Source organism: Tiliqua scincoides, chromosome 1, assembly GCF_035046505.1.
Source record: "Tiliqua scincoides isolate rTilSci1 chromosome 1, rTilSci1.hap2, whole genome shotgun sequence".
Classification (NCBI taxonomy): Eukaryota; Metazoa; Chordata; class Lepidosauria; order Squamata; family Scincidae; genus Tiliqua; species Tiliqua scincoides.
The window spans coordinates 220,268,681-220,296,052 of record NC_089821.1 but is presented as its reverse complement, the minus strand read 5'-3'; the positions used below and the strand labels follow the sequence as shown (position 1 = coordinate 220,296,052).

General features: G+C 43.5%; 1 protein-coding gene across 2 annotated transcripts; it reads right to left on the bottom strand.

The window, feature by feature from the left end:
• Positions 1–285: 285 nt before the first annotated feature.
• On the bottom strand, positions 286–26,683 carry PNLDC1 (PARN like ribonuclease domain containing exonuclease 1). 2 transcript variants are annotated; one of them, XM_066611347.1, is made up of 19 exons: positions 26,563–26,683; positions 23,329–23,386; positions 23,153–23,226; positions 22,187–22,220; positions 21,926–22,049; positions 20,717–20,805; positions 19,588–19,688; positions 19,184–19,263; positions 18,528–18,665; positions 18,341–18,410; positions 17,460–17,545; positions 16,479–16,534; positions 16,092–16,156; positions 14,778–14,831; positions 13,201–13,243; positions 12,532–12,631; positions 10,920–11,095; positions 8,293–8,391; positions 286–425 (listed from the first exon to the last, which is right to left on the bottom strand). In XM_066611347.1, the coding sequence occupies exons 1-19, from the start codon at positions 26,636–26,638 to the stop codon at positions 344–346; spliced, it is 1,605 nt and encodes a 534-aa protein (XP_066467444.1). In that variant the 5' UTR covers positions 26,639–26,683; the 3' UTR covers positions 286–343. The 2 variants fall into 2 exon arrangements, with proteins under 2 accessions (XP_066467444.1, XP_066467445.1); XM_066611348.1 differs by lacking the exon at positions 286–425 and adding an exon at positions 7,017–7,890.
• Between the last annotated feature and the right edge of the window lie 689 nt (positions 26,684–27,372).

Here is a 27,372-nt window from a genome sequence, read left to right as displayed (position 1 = left end):
CTATGGGCCAGTTGACTGAGCCCAGTGGATCAAAGAAACTCAGAGGCTGCAAAATAGCTTCCCCACGTAGCACAGCCTGAACCCTAGTAGTCCTGGGCCCAAAGTCCTTTAAAGCTGCATTGTGATGGCAGCTAACTTAAAAAATAACTAGAAAGGGATGTCTTTCTTTAAAACCCTTACCAACAAGGTAACAACACCTGTTGTGAAGTGATCGTTTTTATTAAACAGCATCAGAGACAAGAGTAGATTCTGAAAAAGAGGCATATGGAGTTGCCAGTCACCTCATCCTAGCAGGGCTCCTATGCCTTCAGAAGCTTCATGACTGATAGCAGAGCAGCAGGTGCTATTTGGGTGTGGCTTTACTTTTACACAACTCTGTTAAGCCATTTCTGTGCAACATTGTAACAGGGACCAAATGTGTAAACCTGTGGGCAGACAGAAATTGGTTAAAAAAGAGCTTACAGTCACAGAAGCCTGTCTGGAATAAGTAGGCAATGATTCCCCCAGACAATGATTTGCCTTCTTTCAACTACAGGGTGGCTCCAAAAAAAAAAAAGTACACACATTTTATTGAGCTCTAATTCATACATACTTCATTGTAGAAAACCTACAACACTCAAACATGTAAGGGAAGCAATTGCAGAGATGTTTGGAACAATCCCTGCACACACGTTGGTGGATGTCTGCAGGTACGTTAGTCAACCATGTCAGCAGTGTATAGACACCAGTCGGGAGCACTTGGAGTACTTGGTCTAATTAATTAATTAAGTCAAGCAACTGCTTCTCTGTACATCATGCAAAGTATATGTGAATTATAGTATAATAAATGACACTATAAGGTGTGTATACCCTTATACCCCTGGGGGCTGGGGATAAGAATAGGCCCTCAGTTTGGCTGTACTTGTTGTAAGAGGCGACTAAACAGCCACTGGGTAGATGGGACTCGTCAGCCTGGGAAGACAGCTCATCTAAGAGAAGGAAAACTCTAATCCCAAACCTCCACTGCCTTGTGGCTACATCCAGTTAGGAAAAAGGCTTCAGGAGTCAACCTCGAGGCAAAATCCGGAGCCGGAGTCCCTGAGGCAGTTCATGGCTGAACACAGTCACGTTCTGGCAACTCCTGCGACGCCGCTGGAACCAACCATATTGGCCTCTGCCTTTCCATTGGACCATTTCAGCGACGTGGAGAGGGGGGATTTGCTGCATGGGTAACAGCCTATCCTCCATACCTACTTTACCCAGGCTCTGCGCACTGGAGAGGACACTCTGTTCCAGAACCACCATTCAGAGCGTGACACCATAGTCTTCCGAGACTGAAGGATGCCAACAACAAGATGTGTATGTTTTCTTAAGATGCCCTTTATAAGGGAAAATATTTTACAATCCTTTGTCCATTACGCTGTCATCTTATTTTGCATGCAAACATGAATAGACTGGGATTCAAACCTACGACATATGCACACAGGGATAACCATTCAATCAGCCCGAGTCTTGTTCATGACATTCCTCACAGCCACAAAAACCAGCTACTATTCACTTTAAAAAGTGGCTTCCCTCAGCTATTGAAAAAGGCTGAGAGAAATAACAATGAATGCAGCACCAGCTGCAGAAGCCATTCTTCCTTGCTTGGTCAATGATTCCTGTCCACTTAGTCAGTGTCCCTCATATACAGCACTCCACCTGCAGCCTGTGGGGTAATTAATTTGTGCCAGCACATGTTTTCCAGGTTAATTAATGCTATCTTCTGTTACCACATTAAATTCATGTGGTAAATTTAAATTAAATTAAATTTTGTTACATATTAAATTAATATGGGAATGGATGAAGAATCAACTATGCTTAACCAGAGAATTCCTGATAAAGTCGCAGCCTCTTTCCTTAGACAAATTTTGGGGGTCCCCAATTTAATTAGATTATCCACCCTCATGCTTGAATTAGGGATCCACCTTCCTTCCACCATCACGTGGTCCCTTACTTTCAAATTTTGGCTTCGCTTACATTTAAACACTCACTCTGAGTCCCTTTTAAAAGACCTATTAAAGGACTCATCTCTCTCTATGTGGTTCCAACTTATTGATCTCAAGCTTTTATCTTTGGATTTGTCCCCCGAATCTCTCACCAATATTAACCTCCATAGGGCCCATTCAATCATTAAATCCAAACTTTGGGAATCTGAATCCAATCAACTCTTTTCCATTCTTAATCCTATCTGTTCTCCTCAGTTTTTGGGCCTTCTCCCCTCACTTGGCCGCCCTTTTAACTATTTTAGTAAGTTAATTAACCCTAGTAAGAGGAGAGCATTTATGCTCGCAAGATTTAACATCTTCCCTTCAGCTGTTCACTCTGGCAGATTCTCCAAGATCCCACATGATTGCAGATTATGCCCTTTTTGTTCTCTAGAACTGGATACTGTGGCTCACATACTACTTCGTTGTCCAGCCCACCAATCCCTTCGAGACACATATCTGAACCCTTTCCTGTCTTCTCTTTCTGGTTTCTCTACTGAACCTTTACTTGTCCTTTTAAGTGATAGCTCTGTGGCTATCACTAATGCTGTACCAGATTATCTTTCCGCTGTTTCCAAGTTAAAATTCCCTCCCTGACCCTATATTTCTTCCTTGTTTCTCTTCCTTTCTCCCCTCATTAGTTCCTTGTTGTGATTTTCTCTTTGGTAACATAACAATAATAACAAGAGCCAATGTAGTGGCTATTACTGTTATTAACTGTTTTTAATACCAATAAAGGCTTATGAATGATGATGATGATTCCAGAGTCTTATTAGAACATCTTGAAAATAACAGAAGTGTTAGTTGAATTCAGCAGTGCACCTCGGCTGAATGGATATCATAGGATCTATTTTCTACTGCTAAGGCTTATCAATGATAATCAAGATCACTTATTCATTCTCCAGAAGAACACCTGCTCATTGAAGGTACCCTCAAGCAGAGCACTGCAGCAATACTGCTGCTATTTTGCTCCCATCTGATGCCCACTTTGATTTTCCTTCTCCAAGTCATCATTATATAATTAATCTTTAATTATTAATCTTTAATCACCTGGTAGATGGGACTTGTTAGCCTGGGAAGGCAGCTCATCTGAGAGAAGGAAAACTCTGATCCCAAACCTCCACTGCCTTGTGGCTACATCCAGTTATGGAAAAGGCTTCAGGAGACAACCTCAAGGCAAAATCCGGAGCCGGAGTCCTTGAAGCAGTTCATGGCTGAACACAGTCACGTTCTGACAACTCCTGCGACGCCGCTAGAACCAACCATACTGGCTTCTGCCTTTCCATTGGACCATTCCAGCGACGTGGAGAGGGGGGATTTGCTGCATGGGTAACAGTCTATCCTCATATCTACCTTACCCAGGCTTCGCGCACTGGAGAGGACACTGTTCTGGAACCACTATTCAGAGTGCGATACCATAGGTTTCCGAGACTGAAGGATGCCAACTGACTTTGCGCACAATCAGTTTCTGGGCACTGAAAAGCACTCACATTATCGTATTTCTTCATTACATTTGTATTCTTTAAAAAAAAAAAAAATAATGAAGCTTAAAGCTGGATGCATGAATTCCCAAGCTGTCACTCATCCAGGCACTGGCCTGACTGAGACCAGCTTAGCTTTAATAAAGGGGTTGTATGTATCATGTGCATTGACCACACTCTGGGACTGTGGAAAATGCTTTACATGAAGAGTGTTGATATGTTAGAGCACCCACTGACAAAAACAATAAACTGCCTGTGGACTTCCTACGTTCCTCCTTTGAGAAAATGGCAGGCAGCAAAGATGTGCCTGCACAGAGCCCCTTTCCAAAATGAGTAGGGGTGAGTGAGCTGCACACAGCAGAAAACTGCGGTTCACTCACTGTTTTATGGCCATAGACAATCTTGAAGGCAGTTCAATAAACAAATGCTATATTTCCCTATAAGCCCTGCACTTAGAAACAGGATTGGCTATTGTGCCTTATTTATGAAGCTTCAAATAAAAGGTGCTTCAATCTGCAACTATAATCCGATCCAGAAATTGATGTACTTAAGAGGTACCTGTAACAAACATTGCCCTTGGGGTAGGGAAGGACCAGGGGAGACACCAACCCAGCCAGGACTCAACCCCCCTCCCCCACCCTCAAGAGCAATGCTTATTTATTTTTTGCTTACTCCAAGCCAGGTCCCAATATCATACATGCCCTGGTCAATTACTGCACCAAATGTTTTACATAAAAGATTTTTATTAAACTTAAGGGAGTTCAATTGCTCCATAAAAACATTTCCATATGCAACACAATAGCTTTAAAAACAAGAAAGATCTTAAAGAGGCTAAAACTATACTTACAAATCTCAGTATTGCTTCCACTATCAAGCTGTAAGCTTCCTTCCCCCTGCACTCTCCTTTCTAGGCACCCAACCCCAGGTTTTATTCCTTAGTTGTTAATACCCTACACCTGACCCAGCCCATCTTAAAGGGGAAGGGACTTGCCCCACCCCGTGACAGTACCTAAACACAGCATAGAATAGCTTGGGTTGGGCATATTTTCATGTCTTTTCTCACTCAAAAATCTTCATGTTGGAACCCCAAGAGTACAACACCACCCCTCAAAAACTTATGCATGAACAAGCCCATTGATCTGGTTGGATTCAAAAGCCCCTAGCTCTGTGCTAGCTCATGCTTTAAGATTTCAGTTAGATACAAGAGCATGTGCCTCACCACCATCAGGATAATCTCTCAATAGATCCAATTCATTCCTTATAAATATACTCAGTCATTGAAGCTAGGTTTCAACCACACTACTCCACCAACTGATTCTCTCTGTACTTCTACCAATCTCACCATCTTGGACACATCTATAGCAGCAAGGTGAGCATTTTTGCCTTATAATTTGATTCACTGATGATAGTTAAGCTACAAGAATACAAATCTGGCGTTACATATTAGAACAATTGCATAAGTGCAAGAGTGGTTAAAGTAGAGCAGCTTGTCTTAAGGAGTATTTGACACACATCTCACCTTTCCTTTCCTTTCCATGAGGTTGTGTAATCATTTGGTGGGTGATTTCTTGCGAGTTGTATGTTCCGTATTAAATATGCATAGTAGGAGTACAAGCAATTCAAAGACACTCTGATGAAATTAACAGACTTAGCCGTCCTTTTGTTTTAGGATTGTTGATTGCCTTATATCCATGATCTCCGTTACATACAGAGGAGGTTGTCTTACACACTTTGGCAAGCAACTTCTTGCATTCTTGTTACGGATAAGCTAAAGTAAGCTAAATATTGACAATACATGAAAAGACTTAGCATGTATTTCTGAGTATAGACAGGGACAAAAGGAAGGTAGTCCCAACTGGTCACAGGGCTTCCTTTTAAGTAAATGTACACAGGAACAGGCTGTTCAGAAGTGTCAAATGGTGCAACACCACAGACAACCTTTTCATTCGGTTTAAATGATTTGCAATATTATTTACTCTAGCCCTAAGTCACATGCATCCAGCAAGACAGTTACAAAAAGTCAGTAATTTTACCTTGAGTTGTGAGATCATACTTTTGTAGTCATCTTTATTAAGTTTACTTATGAAGTTCCTGCCTTTTGAAGTAATATTTTTTTCAAGTGTTCACTAATACAGGATTACTGTATGAGAGCAGCTGCACAAAATATTTGGCAAAGATGCAGCCTGCTGTATATTTTTCATAATTATGAGAGTAGCTTCAGCAGCGTGCTTTATACTACAGAATTTCAAGGGGAAATCTAAATACTGGCTGGAAGATAAAGAAAGTCATTAGTCCCACTGAAAGTAGTGGGACTTGAGCTAGTCACAACTTCGTCATCTTTCAATGGTTCTTAGTCATGACTACCATTCTTTCAATACAGCTCAGAGTGCAATCCTAAAGGAGCGCTCTGCCGGCACCGGCCTAGAGTGTTGCAAATGTGCTGAAGGCATGCTTGCACTGACTTGAGAGTCAGCAGCACTGGGGGGGGGGAGGTGTGCACCACCCCACTGACACTGCATCCCAACTCAGGGACATCAGAGGAAGTAGTTGTGCTGAGCAGTGCAGGAGTACTTCTGAATGGAGGGCAGAATAGATGGCAGATCAGAGCAGGGAGGGAGGCAGGATTGGCAGAGGCCACCTCCACCAAATTCTAACCTCCCTCCCAGGCCAGGCAGCCTTACACAGGGCTACTTGCACTTCTGCTAGCTAACTGAGCTGGCATGGGTCTGAGTTAGCCCTGTAGGGCAGGCTGGAGCAAGGGAAAAAATATCCCCTTACCCTGAGGATACCTCCAGATGTTACCAAACTAGTGCTGGACATAGTGCAGGCCATGTGGCCTGGCGGTGCCAACACTAGTTAGAATTGGGCTGTCAGGGTGATGTAGCAGAGCACAGAAGAGGCAGGTTAAATTAACAGGCATTTTTTTTCCTGTAATATAGGAAAGTGGATGGTCTCATTTTTCAGATGGATACCTTTCTCTCTACTATTATATATAACCAAACTTGGACCTTTGAGGAAGGAAATGTACTAACAACTAACAAATGTACTAACAAATGTACTAACTGTAAAACAACTCTTGTTTTTTCCATCATCATCGTTGCTACGTCCAGTGTCTCAATTTGGTGCTTGTGCCTTCAAAAGGTTTGGAAACCCCAGTCCACCCCTCCGCAGAATCTGGCTGTGTGTTAAAGCCATTTCTGCCCAATATTGCATATACACAACAGGGATCAAATGTGTATACCTGTGGGCTGGGCAGAACTGAGTTAAAGCCAACTTAGAATCCTCCCTAGCTCAAAGAGCAGCTGATTGCTTTCAAGAATCTCCAGTATGAATCTTCCACTGTAAATACTATCTCATTTTGACTTTCATAGGCTCAGCATATGACCAACAATTTTAAAACCAACAAACTGAAAAAAACCAACAAAAACAAAATGTAGTAGTCTAATTAGGCTGCAATTACAAGATCAAGTGTAATTGATCTGGAAGACAAGGAGATCCCAGAGCTCATATGAGTATACAGCAAGTAAAAATACACAGAGCTTATACAGAGACCAATTGCATGATGCTTTACTAGGCATTTTTAGTGCAGATAACAGTTCTGATAGCACATTAATGTGCTTTTAATAAACATCTCTGTACTGATCTTTATTGCTTCCCTGGTATCAGTTCCTCAAATGGCGGGTTGTTACACTCTCCCATACCACTCAGCCTTCACTATTGTTTATTTTGACTTTTGTACAAGTAGAGATCCCCAAGGTTTTGGAAACTCCTTTACAGATCAAGAAGGGTGATTTCCAAGGTGGCCTCTCAATTTGGCTTTTCCTTGTCTTGGTGGTAGCAGAGACCTAGCCCAATTATCCTTCAAGATCTATCAGGCAGCCCAATTATCTTCCAAGATCTATCAGAATGAGAGGGCCATAACTAGACATTGCACCTGTTTTGTCCTCCACATGTGCCCTTTTCCATCAGGGGCACATGGAAAGAGGGACAGATGGATATTTGCTAGACCATATAGTACTTGAAAGACACAGGGGAAAAACAGGAAGAGGAAAGGCAACTCAAATACTAGAAAGTCAGCCCAAGAGACAAACAGCTTCCAGTTCTACACTGACAGGCACAAAGCTGGGGTTGGTCGTTAATTCTCTTATCTTTCAGCAGAATCTGAACAGAGAAACTTGCCTGCTCTTTCTTGTCTACTTCCCACATTAGGAACGAGAGGTTTAAAGGACTTGTACAAAAATGCAAAGTATTTTAATCTATCGTAAGTGTTGTTTATGGGGAAGAGATGTGACCAGACAATGCAGCAGGAAGCTTTCCGGTAGATGAGCTTTTACACCACACGATTCACAAAGCCTCCAAGCAAGAAGGTGATTAGAGACCAAGAGGCCACAATGCCACAAATTCTGAAAAGATAAAAGAATTTTCTTGAAACGGATGTAACACAGTTCTCCCTAACTTAAGTTCTATTCTTGAGTCCCTTCGGGGAGAAAGGCGGGGTAAAAATAAAGTTATTATTATTCTATATTCACTCTTTCACAAGTTTCTGAACATGTCTCTTCCATACTGTTCAGCAAGCATAGTTTTCCCAGAGCACTTCTATCTATTTCTCCAATCCCAACCAGTATGGATATAAAATTACTTCATGCGCTCATGTCTTTAAGATCTGCCTGCACCAGATCCATGCTTCAAAGTGTGTTGTCAAGAACAGTTAACAGGATACTACTGTTACACGGAAGAACAGCATCGCCGTATATAATTTTATTAATAGTTTGGGAAAGTTAACATTTCATGCTATCTTCACTTACTGAAGGAAGCAGTTTACTTGTGGTGAATGCCTCCAGTGGTGGTACAGGGAAATCTGAAGGTTGGGATGAGCTTTGTGTTCTTGCAGAACCACCCGGACCCTGGAACAAGAGGGGTGATACATTATTCAAAAGGCAACAACCCGATGTTTACAACAAAGGCGAGTTGCAGACAGTAAAATTTTGACAGTTGGTACCCCGCCCCAAAGAGTACTGCTTAAAATCTCTCTCCACCACCCATGTGCTGCTCTCATCCATCCATCTCTCCACACCCCCTCCCCCGGTGGGGGTGGGCTCTATCAATGCTCTAGCTCACCCCTTTCTTCTCCTCCACATTTGCACTCACTTCACCTATACCTGAAAGGGAAGGACAAAAAACCAGAAAGATTCACCTCACTCACACAAGTCAGCAGGGATGAAAAAAAGAGTATGTGTAGGGTAGGGGACCAGATGGAAACTAAGAGGAGCAGAAAGGTTTTGGAGCATCCATGACTATACATTGCGACCCCAGGCCACTGCCACACTGAGAACATGGGCGCCCTTTCATTCTTACACACAATACTCTGACCACATAATGGCTGCCTGTTGTGAAGCAGAGACAACCCTAGCCCTCTCCACCCCACAGACACATTTTCCTGTTTATAGACACCCACCCAGTCTTACACCTCCTCTTTCCCTCTCCATTCCCATTCAAAACAAAACCAAGAGCAGCTGCTACATGGTGCTTTCCCCTCCTCCTTCCAAGTCCCTTCTTGACATTCCACAGCAAGGGACACAAAGCATATGGTGCATTCGTTTCCACAGTGCTTCCCTCTCCCCACTCCACACATTATAGGGCAGTTAAATAAAAAGGAAATGTCACCTTGTTGGCTGCTGCAGTGATCAAGTCTCAGAAGGAACAGAGTCCGTTATTTCCAAAACGTAAACTATCCCACAACATCAGGAAAAGAAAACTGCTTAGACAACCTTCCCTACTTCTTGTTAGGAAAAGAAAGCCCGGAAAATAGGCAGGTCCAGGGTCTAAAGCAGGGGTGCCCAGACCCCGGCCCTGGGGCCACTTGCGGCCCTCGAGGCCTCTCAATGCGGCCCTCAGGGAGCCCCCAGTCTCCAATGAGCCTCTGGCCCTCCAGAGATTTGTTGGAGCCCCTAGTGGCCCAACGCAACTGCTCTCAGCGTGAGGGCAACTGTTTGACCTCTTTGCATGAGCTGTGGGATGAGAGCTTCCTCCACTGCTTGCTGTTTCACATCTGTGATGCAGTAGCGGCAGCAAAGGAAAGGCCAGCCTTGCTTTGTGCAAGGCCTTTTATAGGCCTTGAGCTATTGCAAGACCTTCATTCATTCATATAAGTTCATCTTTAATATATTCATTTATGTAAACTTATGTAAATTTATTCAAATTTTAAATGTAAATTAATTCTTCCCCCCCCCGGCCCCCGACACAGTGTCAGAGAGACGATGTGGCCCTCCTGCCAAAAACTTTGGACACCCCTGGTCTAAAGCAACCCTGTACTGCTCTGCCTGCCCGCTCTGTTCATAATAGCCATGAGTTGTAATCAGGGCAGGCCCAAGACCTCCTGGGACCTAAGGCAGCATGCCAGTTCCCCCCTTTAACGTGTAAAGTGCCAGCCATTGCTCCTCCTGTTCGCTGGCTTGGAAAAGGATGAGGGGTGTATTGTAATGACCTATGGTCATGACCACAATTAAACTTTGACTGACTGACTGACTGACTGACTGACTGACTGACTGACTGACTGACTGATGAGGGGTGCAACAGGAAGTGTGGAGGAGAAAAGCGGTGTGGGAAAAGCATCAACACTCTAGCTCAGGGGTGTCAAACTCATTTCATACTGAGGGCCGAACAGCATTCATGATACCTGCTGAGGGCTGGAAATGATGTCATTAGGCAGGAAATGATGTTATTAAACAGGTCATAACCAAAAATAAGCACTTTTTCTCACTTAGGAACTCATTAGCTGCAAATGACAGAAGAGAAAATACGCAAATCTTGATCATATTTCAAGATATGGGAGAGCCCAATTTTCATGTGGGCTGCCCTCATAGCAGTAACACCTCAGCACTGCTCAGCAGCTGAGAGCCAGATAAAAAGCTTTAGCGGGCTGCATCCGGACCCCAGGCCTTATGTTTGACACCCCTGCTCTAACTTTTTCTTTTCTTCTCCCCCACATTTCTTTTTCCAATCCAGGGTGAGAGGAAGAAGAGCAGCAGAAGGGAATACAGGGCACCCCCCCCCCACCTCAGTCAGCCTCATGTACAGGTTTTAGTGAATTATTTGAGACCTGATTCGGAGCAATAAGTCCATCACAAACACTGTCAATCACAGAGAATACTACATTGCTTTGCAGGTAGTTCTTTTGGCATAAGCTCAAAAAGCATCCGTACTGAATTTATGCACTTTTGCATTTCTTGCAATCTTGGATTTGCAGAGAGTACACATTAATTGGCATTGCACAGGGACATAGCTGCTGCACGAAACAGCACAAGCACATCTGAAGTCACCATGAATTCAGATTACTTGGAAGAAGGACCTCCCGGGTCTATCAATGCCAGAGAGAATACATTCATACAAAAGAGTGCAGCAGGGTAGAAGAATTCAAATTTTGATCTCATACCCCTTAAACTGGTTCGTTAGCAAGAGAAACTGGTTTGCTCGCAGCCGTTGCACATCAAATCTGCAGAAGAATCTCAGCTCCCGATGGATCTGCTCTTCATTCACCCCAGGCCACCCTCGTACATTCACTAACAGGAGCGGAAGGTGTTTGTCAGTATCATCCAAACCAGAAAAATTCTGAGGGGAAAAAATGAAGTATAGTCTTCACAGAGTGGGAGAGCAGGGTGTAAGAAAAAGACAATTGCCTATCAGCCAAATCCTGAGCTTCCCAGCGCCGCAGCAAAATGGCTGCCGCTGCATCCTGAAGGACTGGGAAGCATTTTGGGGGCTACTCGGAATAAGAGAGCTTATGCTCCCTTATCCCATGAGCCCCAGGAGGCCCCAATGGGTTTCCTTGAATCTGTGCTTGCTATTGGACGGATGCAGATTTGAGGAGGCCTGTGTCAGGTCCCCTGCCCCCATTGCTGCCCCCTCCCACCCAACTGCTCCCCCCGCCACAACTTCACCCTGCCCTGGAACGCCTCCCCCGCCCAGATGTACCTCTCCACTGCCCGGCACTCACCTGGCGCTCCGGGCAGCGGTCCTCTGTCTGCCAGCCAGCGCTGGCTTGCGCTGCGCCAGCTCCAGCACTGGCCTGGTGCAAATTGTTACAGGTATGCCTTATGACACATTTGCAACAGTGCACACCGGTGCTAGGCCAGCGCGCATGGTTCAGGATTGGGCCCTAAATCCATGCCAAACTACACATGGTTCAAGGCAACTTCTGTTATGAAAAAGACTGTGTCCACACACAGTTTCCTTAGTGGATGAAAATAAAATCTGTGCAACAAACTTAGATTATATTAAGTAAAAATCTGGTTGAAAATGAGACCTGAAAACATAGTCAAGTTCTTCAGCTATGGCAACTGACTCCATTCACTGCATCTGACAGACGACTGCTCTTCCATGTACAAGAATGAATCAAGGGCAAAAGAGAGTGTGGGTATTGAGGTCAAGCATTATAATTATTACACAATGGCACTGAACACTTATTATTGAGGAAATTATGACTATATATATTCACAGCATGCACATATTCTTATGTTATGGAGAAACACTGTTCTGCCCAGTAAACACCCGTCATCACTTCTGAATACCTAACAAGACAATTGGTGTTCTAACACGTGGCTCGAATCAAATAGAAATCCTCTTTTTCCCACAATTGGTCTCAACACAGATGGAAATGCTGTTGTGCAAAGGCCTGTGGATTTTGACAGGCAAGATGAAAAAAGAAACATCATCTGAAGCAAATGCATTTGCAGGGTATAATCAAAGACATTACCGAAAGACAAAAAATGTGGTAGATACAAGAGTCTGGTGGTATGGTATGAAGAGGATCCACCATTGAGTGCCACCCTTTGTCTTGTTGATCATACTCAAAAATCCACCCTAGTCCCCAGTCCTTCAAACTACCCCACCTCCAAAATGGCAAATCTCAGACAGCTGCCGCTCCCTGGGTCTTGTGCACAGACCTGCCACCCTTGTGGTTTGAGGAGATATGACAAATGGATGACCTCTGTATATTTGCTTGCCAGAATCTAGTGTGAGCTGATGATTTTGTATTTCATACTCACAATTTTCTGAGCACCAGCTCTGATAAGATTCACCTTGTTCATGTATACAGCCAAAACGTCAAGATACTGAGAAAAAGAGGAGCAAGTCCTTGCTGTTTCTCTATATTGAAGAGAGGAAAAAAAAACTTATAAAAAAAAGGGGAAGAGAGATAGAACAGACATTAAGAATACCCATCTATTGTCTAGAAAAATCACAACAATTTGTGCACAGCTAAATACCTGTATAATAAAAGCAGTCACCAGTTTCTAGCCTCCTATGTCCAACTGCAATTTATAAGTCTGCAATCCTTGGATTAAGAATAGTCTGGAGTCAGCCACAACAGCTTTCAGTCAGAGAGTAGAGACTCCCACAGTTCTCAATCTATGAACAAAAACTTTGTTTTCATACCCTGGCCAGGGTGGGCCACTGTGAGATATAGGAAGCTGGACTAGATGGGCCTTTGGCCTGATCCAGTAGGACTCTTCATATGTTAAGGTTACAGATTGTGCTTCTGCCATCTATACGCAGAAAATTTAAAACATACAGAAACTTCTGCTATGTGATTTGGATGATGAATTTTTACTGCTTCAGCTTGCTATCCTAAACTTGTAACATTCTTTCAATAACATTAATTTGATCTTCAGTCAAGAGAGAGAGAGAGAGACCTAAAGTTTCAAGCCATTACTTACGGAGACATTCTGCAAAGGAGCAAATGGGCTAGTTTCAGAAGAACTAGAACAAAACAAATTTAATGGTCATGCCCATAACAGAATTACAAAGGCCCAAAATACAAGTTAAATGCCTAGTTCAGCCCTGAGTTTTTATTTTACTTTGAATAATAGCTCTCTGTGCATGTTCACAATAGAACTGGGAGCAGAGAGTGGATAGTTTTGTTTTTTAAACCTTTTCTATCCACTCTGGGATCATAATGAGTACTCACCCCTCTCCTCCCACCCAAAAAAACCCTGCTATTTTTCTTTGGTGGTTGGTCTGTGGAACTCCTTGCCACAGGATGTGGTGATGGCGTCTGGCCTGGACGCCTTTAAAAGGGGATTGGACAAGTTTCTGGAGGAAAAATCCATTACGGGTTACAAGCCACGATGTGTATGTGCAAACTCCTGATTTTAGAAATGGGCTATGTAAGAATGCCAGATACAGGGGAGGGCACCAGGATGAGGTCTCTTGTTATCTGGTGTGCTCCCTGGGGCATTTGGTGGGCCGCTGTGAGATACCAGAAGCTGGACTAGATGGGCCTATGCCCTGATCCAGTGGGGTTGTTCTTATGTTCTTTTTTTAGGAGGGAACCTATCATTGGTGCCAGTTTCAGGGAAAGGGAAAGAGTTTCACCCTTTGGGTGAAAATGGTTCAACGCAGTAATATTCACTGCACCATGGACTCAATCCTGATTGCACACACACCTCTGCAACGCTTTAAAATAAAATAAGAAACGAAAGTCTAACACTACACACCTAATCTAATGTTCAGTTTGGTCCACGGAAACTTTAAAACAGTTTCGCCCTCTTTTGCTAGATACTCAAAAATCGGAATGAGGTCAAGAATAAGACAGTGTCAATGCCATCTGTCCTTTAGGCCCTCAGAACATTTCTGAATCAATACCAATCTTCCCATCCAACAAACTTCCATCTACCCTGGAAGCACTTCTCTCCTGCAAGAAAGGCAAACTGCTAGCATAAAAATCACTGAAGTGCAGAAAGAGAAACCTAGAATCTCAAAGAGGAATCATAAGAACTTGAGTCAGCCTTAAGAGATGAACACACTGGGCCACTTCTCAGCTAGAGGTCAGACCAAAACACACACACTGTCTATTTATCACTATTAAGATGAAACATACATGTGCTAAATTGAGGCCAGGTTCCATGGAACCTTGCTATGTTATCCTTTAAGAAGGCAGAACAGCACACACAGAGACTATGTTTTTCTTGTACCATTTTCTTGCTGCAGAAGAAGCTGCAGATTACTGACAAACATGTTGTCCATTATATGAAGAGACTTTGTTCTGAAAGCATCTATCACAGTTGCTTTTTCAAGGACATTTTTAAAAAGGCTCATTTTATGTCTGCACATTTTCTGGGGGTTTGTCTGTCACTGTTATGAACTGCAAAGTCAAAGAATGCTACAGGTTCTCCAATCTGAGCATCAAGCTTTTCCAGTTAACAAATCAGAGAACTATACAGAGCCTCAGATTTTGGATTAACAAAATAAATATGAAAAGGAATATTTTAGACTCTATTCATTGCACCAATACCTGATCCGCAGAGAACTGCATCATAGGCTGCTTCATGAGGAAACTTCTTTGCAGCTGAAAGTATTCCAACAAAAACAGAAGAGATAAAACCTCTCTAGACAGCCCACAGAAGTGCTTTCGGATCAAAGTCATCAGATTAGTAAAAGACTGGAAAGTCACATGTTCATTTTCACATTATGCTGCTGTTTCCAACTGGCCCTTAAGAATCCACAGGACAGTCCAATCTTGTTGCTTGCTTCATCACAAGAGACATTCACAAAAATCTTTACGAAAGTAATGTCATCAGATCATGTTATTAGGCTCCAAAGTCTGACACAGCCCAACTACTGAACTATTTGACACTTTAGTACATTATGTGGACATACCGGATTTCCTTTTTTAAAAAGCAGATATATTCCCAATCCCCATGAAAGCATCCCATGCCAACAAAATTAATTTGACCTGGCAGATTGTCTAGGCCTGAGTTACAGGGTGCTGGGAACATGAAGGAGACAACTACAATACAGGTGGTGCCTTCTTATCTGCAAGGGTTCTGTTCCTGGATGCTTTGCAGATACCAAATTCTGCATGAAATCAAATCATGCATATTTTGGGTACCACTGTGCTCTGAGTGCAACCGGAGCCATTCTGAGGACTGTGGAGGCAGCACGCAGCCTATATGGGCTTCAGAAAGGCCCCTGAAAGCATCGGAAGACCACTTCTGGTTTTTGGTGAAACCAGAAGTGACCTTCTGATGCTTTCAGGGGCCTTTCTAAGGCCTGTGGAGATAGAAAGGCCTCCAGAGGTCCTAGAAGAGTACTTCCAGTTTTCAAATGAAAACCAGAAGTGCCCTTCTAGGACCACTGAAGACCATGCCGAGGCCTGTAAAGACATTGAACAGGCTTTATGGGCCTCAGAAGAGCCTATGGAGGCAACCGGAGCATAGCTCCAGTCACCTCCAGAGGCTTCATGTTGGGCTGAATCTTTCTCAACGCAGGTCCAGGGGACCCGCCCTGAGCCAAATTCGCAGATCCAAAATCTGCAGATTAGGATCAACCTATACTACTTTCAGGGCATACATTTGGTTAGGGTCAAAAAGTGCATTTGAAAGTGCATGCAGCCAACTACTTTCAAAAGACATGCAAGTGGGTCCTGCAAGGAAGCAAATAACTGTACATTAATTGTAAAACTTATTCAGGTTTGTGTCATTTCCACTCCCACTGTAAAGTGCTCCAGCTAGTTTGTCTTGGAGACCTAAACTGAATAAGACTACACATTTTAAATTCATCAGACTGTAGCTACATACCCAGAGCTTGCGTCTAAAACCAGACGTACCGTATCTAAGGCAGTCATCCGCATGAACAATCTCTGGACCAGACTGGTTTGTGGGATTCACATTGCTGTTAAGATAGTTATCATTTGTCAGATTTCAATTTTTTCTTATCAGTTTCTAAGCAGGATCATTAATCCACCTTGTTTGCCTCTCTATTGAAATCATAAACCAGAAAGACTAGGCTGTCAATTTTTTAACTGGAAGAGGCAAAACAAGTTTGAATTTGAAAAACAAAAATTATGGTCACAGATGTGCTATAAACTTGCCACCATGCCAACATGTTCAAAGCAGGCTTGCACACTTTGTTTTCCCTTTAGTTTTTTTAGGCAAGCTAATACACACAACTTAAGGCCAAATGGAGACATAAAAACAAAATTCAGATGGCTCACCTGCAGAGTATTTCATAAACCTCCAAAAGGTTAAGAGCATGAGGAAACTGATATTCCTGATTAAAAGAAAAATAAAGAGCAGTTTTTAGGTGCCAAGGACTTGAAAGAGTGAAATTATCATTAAGTAGAAATGGAGAATCAGGCATTGGACGTCAACCACTTTTGCATAGCACATCCAGTCCTAGGGCTTCTTGTCCCATTCAGCCTTCAGGCTTTGCCTCTCCATCCTTGTGCTCCTCAAAACAAAGAAGGATTACTGCAAGCTCTACTACCAAGTGACTAACAATACTCAGAATTTACTAAACTAAGGTTTTCCTGCACATCAAAACCTGTTGGAGGAATCTGCAGTTTATCTTTGCCATCATCTGTGGATTCCCCAGTGCTTTTGAAGCAGAAGGAGGGCGCTCTGCTGAAAGGGAGTCCGTTTTCTGAACAACTGAAATCCTTACCTAAAAATGAGAATGTGCACCTATAGAGATTTTGACAATCTCCATACAGGGACCAAAGCACACGAAGCAGCCCACACAAATACAATATCAAAGCTAGCGCCTGTAAACAAAGCCTCCCTTTTTCACACGCTCCGATTTGGAAGGCAAGATTTCAATTGTTCAGCTATACATACACAAATGGAAATTTAAGTGGTTTCGGCCGCAATCCTAACCAACTTTCCAGCACTGACATAAGGGCGATGCAACTCCAAGCTAAGGGAACAAACATCGCCTTACCTTGAGGAGGCCTCCATGACTTTCCCCCAACTGCAGGATGCAGCCCACACCCCACTGGCGCAGCTATACCAGTGATGGAAAGTTGATTAGGATTGTGCCCTTCATCATCTCCCCTAAAGTCATTAAGGGCCAAATCCTATCCAATTTTCCTGCACTGATGCAGCCATGTCAATGGGGCGTGCACTGTACCCTGCAGTGTGGGGGCAGTCCACAAGAGATAGCCTAATCATGAAAATAAGGAGATAATGAAAGTTACCTTCCAGATGGATTTTGCTATATTCTTTGTGTCCATGAGAACAGGAAACAGAAAGTGTATGTTCTTTTTAAATTCCTCATAGTTTTCTGAAAAAAAAAATAAGGAAACCAAAGGACATGCATGTGTGTCTGTTCATGTGTGGCTACAGTGTTCGCTTGGTAGTTTACAACAAAGCTACTGCCATCAGCCTCTCCAGAAACTGAGCATCTATTACAGGGTTGTCCAAACTTTTTGGCAGCATGGCCACATCATCTCTCTGACACATCTCTCTGGTGTTGGGGGCCAGGGAAAAAAAGAATTAATTTACATTTCAAATTTGAAAAAATTTACATAAATGAATATATTAGAGATGGCACTTACATGAATGAAGGTCTTGCAATAGCTCAAGGCCTATAAAAGACCTTGCAGAAGGCCGGCCTTTCCTCTGCTGCCACTGCTGCTTCATGGATGTGAAAACAGCAAGCAGCAGAGGGGGCCCTCGGTCTGCAGCTCACATGAGAGGTCAAACAGTCGACCCTTGTGCTGAGAGTAATCACACTGGGCCAGCGCAGGCTCCAGCAAGTCTCCAGAGGCCCAGAGGCTCACTGAAGACCGGGGGCTCCCCATAGGCCAGATTCAGGGTCCCTGAGGGCCCCAAATGGCCCCCAGGCTGGGGTTTGGGCACCCCTGATCTATTAGATCCTTACATAGATTCAAGGTTCAGGAGCAATTACCAATCACCATCCTGGTTTTTTTTTGGGGGGGGGGGGTGTTTTGGTTTTTAACTTGAATGATCATAATACAACATTTCAGTTGAGATCTCCAACTGCAACTGAAAGGCAAATCAAGGGGCTGGAACAGGGCATAATAAACACTGTGATTATCGCTGGAAATGGTATTACCAGGAAGAGGTTTGTAAAATTTGTCATGTAGATGCAGAAGATCCAACAACATATTGTGTCCCACCAGCAGCTAGAAAGAAAAAAAATTACATTCAAAAACATTGTGCCTGTGTAAAGTTCTAAAGTGTGCATTTTTTTCAATACATTCAGATGAAAAGAGAAAGGACCTTCTACCTATGGGGTTTACCTTCTTTGCTTTAACAAGTGTCTGAAAGAGGTTGGTGAAGCCCCTTGCAGAAAGAAGAATTTGCTCACTTTGGCAAGAGTCGTAAGAAGTTTTTTCTAGCAGCCAGCGACGCTGTGGGTTAATCTTTTTCACCATCACCTGGAATACATCAGCACCAAACTAATGGATGAAGTTTTGTGCACTGCCCATACACCCAAGCACTTGCATATATAAAGAATCATGAGATTTGATCACAGCCTTAATACTAGCACCACAACATAAGCTTCATATATTCCCATTTTCAGTGAAGGATGCAGATAAATTACACATTTACTTCTTTAAAGCGTGAATGCTTTTCACATTTCACAAATGGATAACATTAGCGTGTGTAGGGAAGCAACTGGTACTGACTGTGGACTTATTTGCCAAGATGCATTAGAAAAAAAGACAAGAAATACAGCACAGCCAATGTTGTTCTACCTCAAGTGACCTGAAGGCTTTAATTTATAATCTTAGTATTTCTCTTAAATCAGGTTCCTTTCATGAAAGTTTACCATTTAGCAGAATCCTCAGAGACCAAAGTCTGTGCAATTGAATGGAAAGACATTTGAGTCCTAACAACTAGGAAAATATCAAGACACTGGTCCCACCTCTAGATACCACTTCACTCAACTCACTTCTTGAAGTCCCAAAGGAATCGTCCAAATATCTTTGAGAGCTTGTCTTAGAATCAGCTGTATTTCAAACAACTGGGAGCCTACAAGGAGAAGGCACGTAGGTTATGCAATGAGAAGCTGTACATCATACAGTTACAGTGTAAATGCATGTGGATGTCCAAATTGAGAAGGTTGTACAATGTTTCAACAATGCATTGAACAGAACAATTCAGTGCCCTTGTATGCACTGCCTCCATTCTTTGACGATACGGAACCAAAGATGCATGGAACTGAACAAGCCAGAAGAGACAGTTACAGGGGAAAAAGACCAAGATTACAGGAAGACAGGCAGAACAGCAGCAAGCAAATGGACTATCGGGCAGAATGTTAAAAGGTGAACAGTGACTGAGAATCACACTTCCTACCATGTACATCATGCAGAACTATAGAATCGTCCTCTTTTGCTGACACCACCCAGAGCGTCACTTCTTCAATCACCTTTTTCATTTTATCCTTGCTGAAACCACTAGACAAAGAATAGCAAGAATATACAAAATGATGATCCAAACTGAAGAATCTTCCATTCCTCTGTACAAAAAAGTAGAGAGGAAGCTAGGGAGGGGGGACAGTTCAGTGGCAGAACACCTGCGGTGTACACAGATGATCCCAAGTTCAATCCTTGGCATCTCTGGATAGGACAAGGAAAGACACCTATCCAAAACCCTGAAGAGCAGCTGCCGGTTAGCATAGACAAGACTGAGCTAGATGGAGAAATTGTCTCATTTGGCCCAAGACAGCTTCATATGTTAACCTAAAGGTATTCAAAGGATACACTCCAGCTCTTGGTACTTGTAGGAAATAGAGACCTTTATGGGTTAGGAGGCCATAAGTCCCTGCTGCAAGCACTTTGCTGCTAACTACAGTCCCTGGAATAGCTACCTGAAAGATAAATGACTTCACAGTACTCCCCTCTGATTTTTGTACTTATTCAGTTCCTTCAGTAGGACTATCAATTCCCAAAAAGGCAGAGATAGCAAATGACTGAGAACGTATTCACTGGAAGCTCTTCAGCTCCTTTTGCAGTCTCAATTCTGATAGCCATGGGGCAAGCAAAGGGTTCCAGGTAGAGGGGAAATGAAAAAGACCAGAGCAAAGGATGGAAGATGGGTGGAAGAAACTGAGCCTCTTATGTTGAAGGTGAAATAAAAGCCATGAGCTGGTATGGAAGAAGAAGACAGGATCAGCAAAATGAGACGTTCAGAAGAAGAAGGGGAAGCTGCGATTAGAACAGAAGTGTAAGATACTTATGAGAACAGCCTGCTCAAGACATGAAACAAATCAAAGAAAACTGTCCTGAGCCATGGAGAAGAAGGCAATGCAAGATGAGAAGAAAGAACAAAAGTCAAATGAGAGAGATAGTCCACCCAGGGATGGACCAAGAAAAATGCTCAGAAGCCTGTTTTAAAAGAGATTATCTCAAGTAATCCAGATTATTTCAAACTTTTTAAAAAAATTCACCCCAATACAGAAACAGAGGCATAGAAGTGCTTTTACCTATGGAGAGTCCAGCTACCAGATAAAAGATGCTGCTGAAGTTTCTTTTCCTGTGTTTCATTCATGTATGGAATCCCATCTTTAAGAAACTGAACAAGGAGAAAATTACACATCAATAGTTCTGCATGCTAAGCTGCATAGAAACTAGTCACCCTTTCTATTTTCTCTACTTCTTAGCCCACACTAGTGTTTAAGTGGCTGCACTTCAGTAAGTCAATGCTAAGTCATAATTTCAAGCACTTAAAAAATACAAGTGTAAGATATTCAGAGAATTGCTATTGCTTCTGCTCAACTGAGCAACAGAATCACAAAATGCATTCTTTCTGGGTCACAATAGCTTCAGGGAGCAGTTCTGGGAAGCGGGGAAGCCTGCAGAGGGGGCCGCAGGTTCCCTGAACCCTCCAGAGGGCTATAATGACTCCCAGGTATGTTTAAATACCCCTTTTAGCAGCAGCGCTATCCTGGAAGCACCATCGCTGTAGTCCCGTCCCGTCCCCCACAAGTACTTAGGGACCTCCCTACTCTCTTGTAGAGTTTGGGAACCTCTGGTCTATGGGGTCATTTTTGCCAGAACCAATAAGTTTGCATTGGGGGTGATACTGGGCAAATGCAACTTATTTTTGATGTGTTGCAAAGCACTGAGCAGAGTATCCAATGTAAACAAGATCAGATAACTAATTGTCTCAAGCCCTGAGGCTATTCAAAAATCAGTAAGTTGCTAATTATCCTGCAACAGCTCAGCTCCTGAGTTTGCAAGCATGTGCAAATATAAGGAGATAAATGTGTCTTAGTTGATGCCTCCTAATAAAGAATTCAAAACACACACAGAAGTTTGATTTTTTTTTCTTTTTCTTTTCTAGGTAAAAATGGGAAAGGAAGAAGAGCATTCATTAAAGTTCATTAGAGCTGCCTAATTAAGAGAAATGGATCAACTTTTTGTAAATAAATAAATACTTGTAAATAAATTCTTTCTAGATCTTTTTGTTTAAGTCTAGATGGGTGGCTTTTTTAAGTCACAAACTAGGTGGGTCTTGATAGAGTGTCATTTTAAAAAGTTGATCCTGGTGCTAAAAAATTTGGGATCCACTGACATAGCTGCATCTTTAAATGCAAAGCATGAGCCAAAAAAATCCCTCTGAAAATCCTGTGTACAAATTCTCGCCCATTTAAAAAGCCCTCTCTCTAGCCTTCTTGCAACAGAAAACATACCCTATTGTAATCAAAACCGTAGTGAGAAAGGAACTGAATGCTAGATGCTTGGAAAGAGAATTCCGAATCCATTCCACCAAGTGTCGTAGGGAAGAGGAAAAAGTTATATGAATGTGCCATGTACCTGCAAGGAGAAACAAAACACAGAAGGCCACCTTTTAACAGAAGTGGACTTTCAAAGGAGGAGGCCCAAAAGTTATTCTCATCAGCACTGTATCCAACCAGCAAACACAACAGCTGCAAGGGAAACACGTTACTTACTTGTTCGACTTCTCACTGGAAAATATTGACAATCCTGAAAGAAATTTAAGTATAAGTCAAACATCCACAAATTATGCTCTTGGTCATGAGCGCTTAGTTTCCTCTACTCCTTATTAAGCTAGGTTAATAGCAGCATCAAAAACTAGTAATTATGAACAGAAGCAAACAGCAGTAGCAAAAACCAGCATTTTTTGCAAAGGTTATCCGAGAGTAATTTGTCTGTCTGTCTGTTTGTCTGTCACTCCATTCTTCCCTATCCTACTCCCTGGACCATGTTCAAAATGGGGGATATTCAAGAGTTCAACTTGGTTTCACTTCCTATAGCAGACATATCCCTGTAGTGGAGAAAGAACACCTTCACACCGATAATATGGGAGTAGATGTTTCCTTCTGTCACTTTCTTTAAAGAGAATCTGTGATCCTGACCCCTTCTTCACTTTACTTCCTTAGTGTTTGCACTGAAAGAGTTTACACCAACTTCTCATTCAGTGTGAACACTAGAGAATTAAAGTGAAGAAGGGAATCAAGACTACAAATTCTCCTTGTAAAAAAAGCGAAAGCATGCTTTTTAAACTCCCTTTCCTTGAAAGGTCTTTTAAGAGCAAGAGCCATGCTCATGGCCACCACTACTCCCCCCCCCCAAAAAAAATCTGCACTCTGCAGTGTTTGAAAGGGGAAGTGCACAGCATTAAGCCAAGGAAACATGAAAAACAACTTTAAGAACAAGAAAGATTCAAAAACAGTTTTAGAAAAATTGGACACCCCTACATAAGGAACACTACCTAGGCACCACACAGCAATATTATCTTCCAGCAGCCACCCTGCAACCCGGACATGGATTTTTAACTCACTGAAGTGGGAGACAAGGCAACCACAGCTCCTCCCACCACACTCCTGCTGTTCATCCATCCTGTGCTGGATTTCAGAACCTCAGTTTGTCTGACAAAAGAAAAGATGAGAGCTCACCAAGTTGACTCACTGTAAACTGCTGAACACTTGCTCTGGCTTTCCGATACCACTCGGCAGGGGAATCAAAGAGGCTAAAAGGAAAAATAAGCAACAAGTACTCCCATAATGTTGTCTGTACTTCTTCAAATTATTTCTTTGAACAAATTATCTGATGCATGGTTAGAGAAACTTACCTGATCTTTCCATCTGGTGGAAACAATGAATGCAAACCTGTGAATTCCATATCAAGACCTGAAAGATACAAAGAATGGATATTACACTGCCTCTATTTCGCTCACCTTCTTCTTGTGGTCTCCCCTTTTGTCTATCTAGTTTGTAAGCGTCTCAGGTCAGGGACCTGTTCTCTCAGAAGGAGAGTTTATACTATACTATACATGTTTATACTACCTTGTACACTGATGATACTATATAAATAGGCACACCTTAGGATCAGGCTGCAAAGCTCTTCCATTTGGACTAAGCAGCTAGTGCTCAGTACTAGAAATTAATCCACTGTTTAACTAAGCCCCAGCAGCACTGTCTACTGTGTCAGCGTGCCTGGCCTTTTGACCTGAATCAGAAGCCCGGCTCACTGGACCACCAATTGGCAGGCACAAGAGTCAGGACATTTTCTGTGGTGGCCCCAATGTGGAACTCCTTTCCCAAAAAGGTCTGCACAGCTCCCAAACTTGCAGTTTTAATGAAGAATTTAAAAATGTGTTTATTTGGCAAGGCCTCCCCAACTCTGTAATTGTTCAGTGATATTTTAGCATTTGCAAATATTATGTATCTGTTAGTCTCATTTTTTTTAAATAAAACTGCTTTGATCTCTAAAAATCACATTAATAAAAATATACACATAAAGGTTTCACGTACAAAGGAATGAGACCTATACCCTTCTAGAGAAGTTTCTTCACAAATGTATTAAGAGCCTGCATACCCAGTTGGAGTGCCAACTCTCTTAAACAACATTGAAGAAGATCAATGGGAAGATCAATGGGCAGGAGGTCTGGTCTAGAGGGCAGGAGGTCTGGTCTAGAGGGTAGAGCCTCCATTTGCCTGAAGATAACATCCACAAGGTCGCCAGTTCGAGGCCACCAGCACCGTGTGACCTTGAAGCAGCTGACAAGCTGAGCCGAGTTATTCCATCTACTCTGAGCGTGGGAGGATGGAGGCCAGAATGTGAAACCAGATCAGAAAGAAACATCTGAATGTTGTGGTTCTTGTAAGATAGAACCTTCTTTCAATTGTAAAAATCCCTATGGGGATTTAAATAGCCTGCCTATGTAAACCGCCTTGAATAAAGTCTTGAATAAAGACCAAGAAAGGCAGTATATAAATATCTGTATTATTATTATTATTACAGGCAGACCACAGCTGCGATACAAGGACATCTGCAAGAGGGATCTGAAGGCCTTAGGGATGGACCTCAACAAGTGGGAAACCCTGGCCTCTGAGCGGCCCGCTTGGAGGCAGGCTGTGCAGCATGGCCTTTCCCAGTTTGAAGAGACACTTTGCCAACAGTCTGAGGCTAGGAGGCAAAGAAGGAAGGCCCATAGCCAGGGAGACAGACCAGGGACAGACTGCACTTGCTCCCGGTGTGGAAGGGATTGTCACTCCCGGATTGGCCTTTTCAGCCACACTAGACGCTGTGCCAGAACCACCTTTCAGAGCGCGATACCATAGTCTTTCGAGACTGAAGGTTGCCAATACAATACAATTATTATTAAGATCCAAAAAGCTATTTTTGATACTTCTCTTAACTCTACAGTATGTGTTTACTTCACAAGTGGGGGGGGGGGCATTTCTTCATTCTAAAAATAAAGAAAATTTTGCAGTTCCACTATATACTAGTAAGAGAGGACGGTAAAGATGCTTAGCTGGCTCCCTTAAGCCAGGTCAACTACAAGTTATGTGATTGGCAATGCAACTCACACCTTGGGATCTGAGCAAAGAATTCTTTTAAAGCCACAAACGTTCTCCTTCAGCAGTACCAAAGTCCCACAAAGGTATGTTTGGAGCCAGCACTACTGGTGAGATCTATATTACAAGCAAGCATTGGTTTCATACCAGTTTAATTTGCCTGACTTTCCAGAAAGAACTGTGAGAACCATCATTTGCCACAAATTCCTTAGACTGCAACCCTATGCACACTTTCCTGGGAGTAAGTCCCACTGAAGACAATGTGATTTACTTCCAAGTAGACATGCATGGTGTTGGGCTCTTAGGGCCCAATCCTATCCAATTGCCAGTGCAGCTGTGCCAATGGGGTATGCATTGCATTGTGTAGTGGGTAGGCAGTTCACAGAGGCCTCCTCAACATATGAGAACATTTTTTCCTTTACCACGGGGTTGCATTGCAGCTGCGCCAGTGCTGAAAAACTGGACAGGATAGGGCTCTTAGACTCAGAATATTACAATCCCCTCCTTACAGTACAGTACAATCCCTTAGAGCAGTGTTTCTCAAACTGTGGGTTGCAAGCCAATTTCAGGTGGGTCCCCATTCATTTCAATATTTTATTTTTAATATATTAGACTTGGTGCTCTCATAGTATGTGAATGCTTTTGGGAAAATGTTTACAGACCTGTATTTTTAACAAGCTATTATGTACATGCTTTTAACAATGCTAGTAAATGGGACTTACTCCTGGGTAAGTGTGGGTAGGATTGTAGCCTAGAATTGTTAAAAATGTTCCTGCTTGATGATGTCACTTCCAGTCATGACATCACTACCGGTGGGTCCTGACAGATTCTCATTCTAAAAAGTGGGTCCCGGTGCTAAATGTGTGAGAACCACTGCCTTAGGGGAAAGGGAATGTTTTGAACCAGGCTGTTAAAATCTTACACGTTTGCCTAGGCTAGAGGCAAACCAGCCCAATGAATTCAGGAAGGCTGACTTCTGCACATGTATACACAGCAGTGGGTTGCAAAGTGGCATCAATTCAATTCATATCACCGCTTGGGGGCTTCCCACTTGGGGGCAGTGAAGCCCAGTGTTTCTCAACCAGTGGTACAGATACCACCGGCGGTACTTGAGGTAGTGTCTGGTGGTGCTTGCGGGACACTTGGCAGTGAGACCAGGAACATGATGCAATAAACAGCAGTAGGAGGCTCAGCTTGGCCAGCAGAGCTCCAAAGCATATTTTCCTGCACTAGAAAAAGCCCTCCTGTCCACCCTGAGCCTACTGCTGTTTGTCATGTTGCATCTGGCCCCCCAACCCAGAAGCAACCAGTGATGATGTCCATGCTAGTTACTGCCAGTGGTGCTCTGAATGGGTGGACCATGCGAAGTGGTCCAGGAGGACAAGCCCTGAGAAGCCCTGGGGGCGCAGGCATGCCTTGAGCCTCCTACACGACAGGTCTGTCCACTGGCTGAGCTCAGGCGAGGCCTTGGCTGCAAGGGCAGCTTCCACTTCTCCCTCCCTTACCGACAAAGTCACAGCCCAGGATGAGCTCTTGCAGCGAGGGCAGCTTCTCCTCGAAGTCCGCGGCGCCCACGTCCATGCCGCCGCCCACCCTCCGCCAGTCCCCAGGGAGAACTGCGGCTGTCCCCGGGCTGCAGAGGCGCCGCAGCCCCGCCCCCGCCTCAGCGATCGCAGCCTGGAAAGAGCAGCGGCGCTGGCCCTGCCCCTGCGGCGCTCTTAAAGGGCCGCCTGCGCCTTCAAGTGGCCCTAGTGAAAGGCTCCTTCTCCTGCGCGTCAGGCGCCTTTGGACTGTGGCAGGGACGTGCGGTGGGTGGGCTGGCAGGTGAGGCAGAGCCTCCCCACCGGAGTCCTTCGAAAAGCAGGCCACCACTGTGTGAGGCATCCAAGCACCCACAGCCCAAGCGTGAAGCATGTCTGCTGTGCATGGATTGTGGGTGCTTGGGCACCTCACACAGCACCAGCAGCAATTTTCGAAGGATTTCAGTGAGGAGGCTCTGCCTCACCTGGCCACCCACCCACCCACCACACATCCCTGCACTGTGGAAGGTCTCGCTGTCACAGCATCCGTGAAGTCAGCAAAACATAGCGCTGGTGAATGTTTGGGTCACACACTTATTCAATGCTCAGCCAACATGGTGGGAAAAAGAAATAATCCCTCACCAAAGTGAATGGGATTTGTTTATGTTTCTAAAGGCCAGATCCTAGACAAGAGAGCTGGGGCCAAATTCAATTTATTTACATGCAGTCATTCCCCCCCCCCCAGTCAATAGAATTAGTCTTTCAACCCAATTCTAGGCATGCTTACTCAGAAGT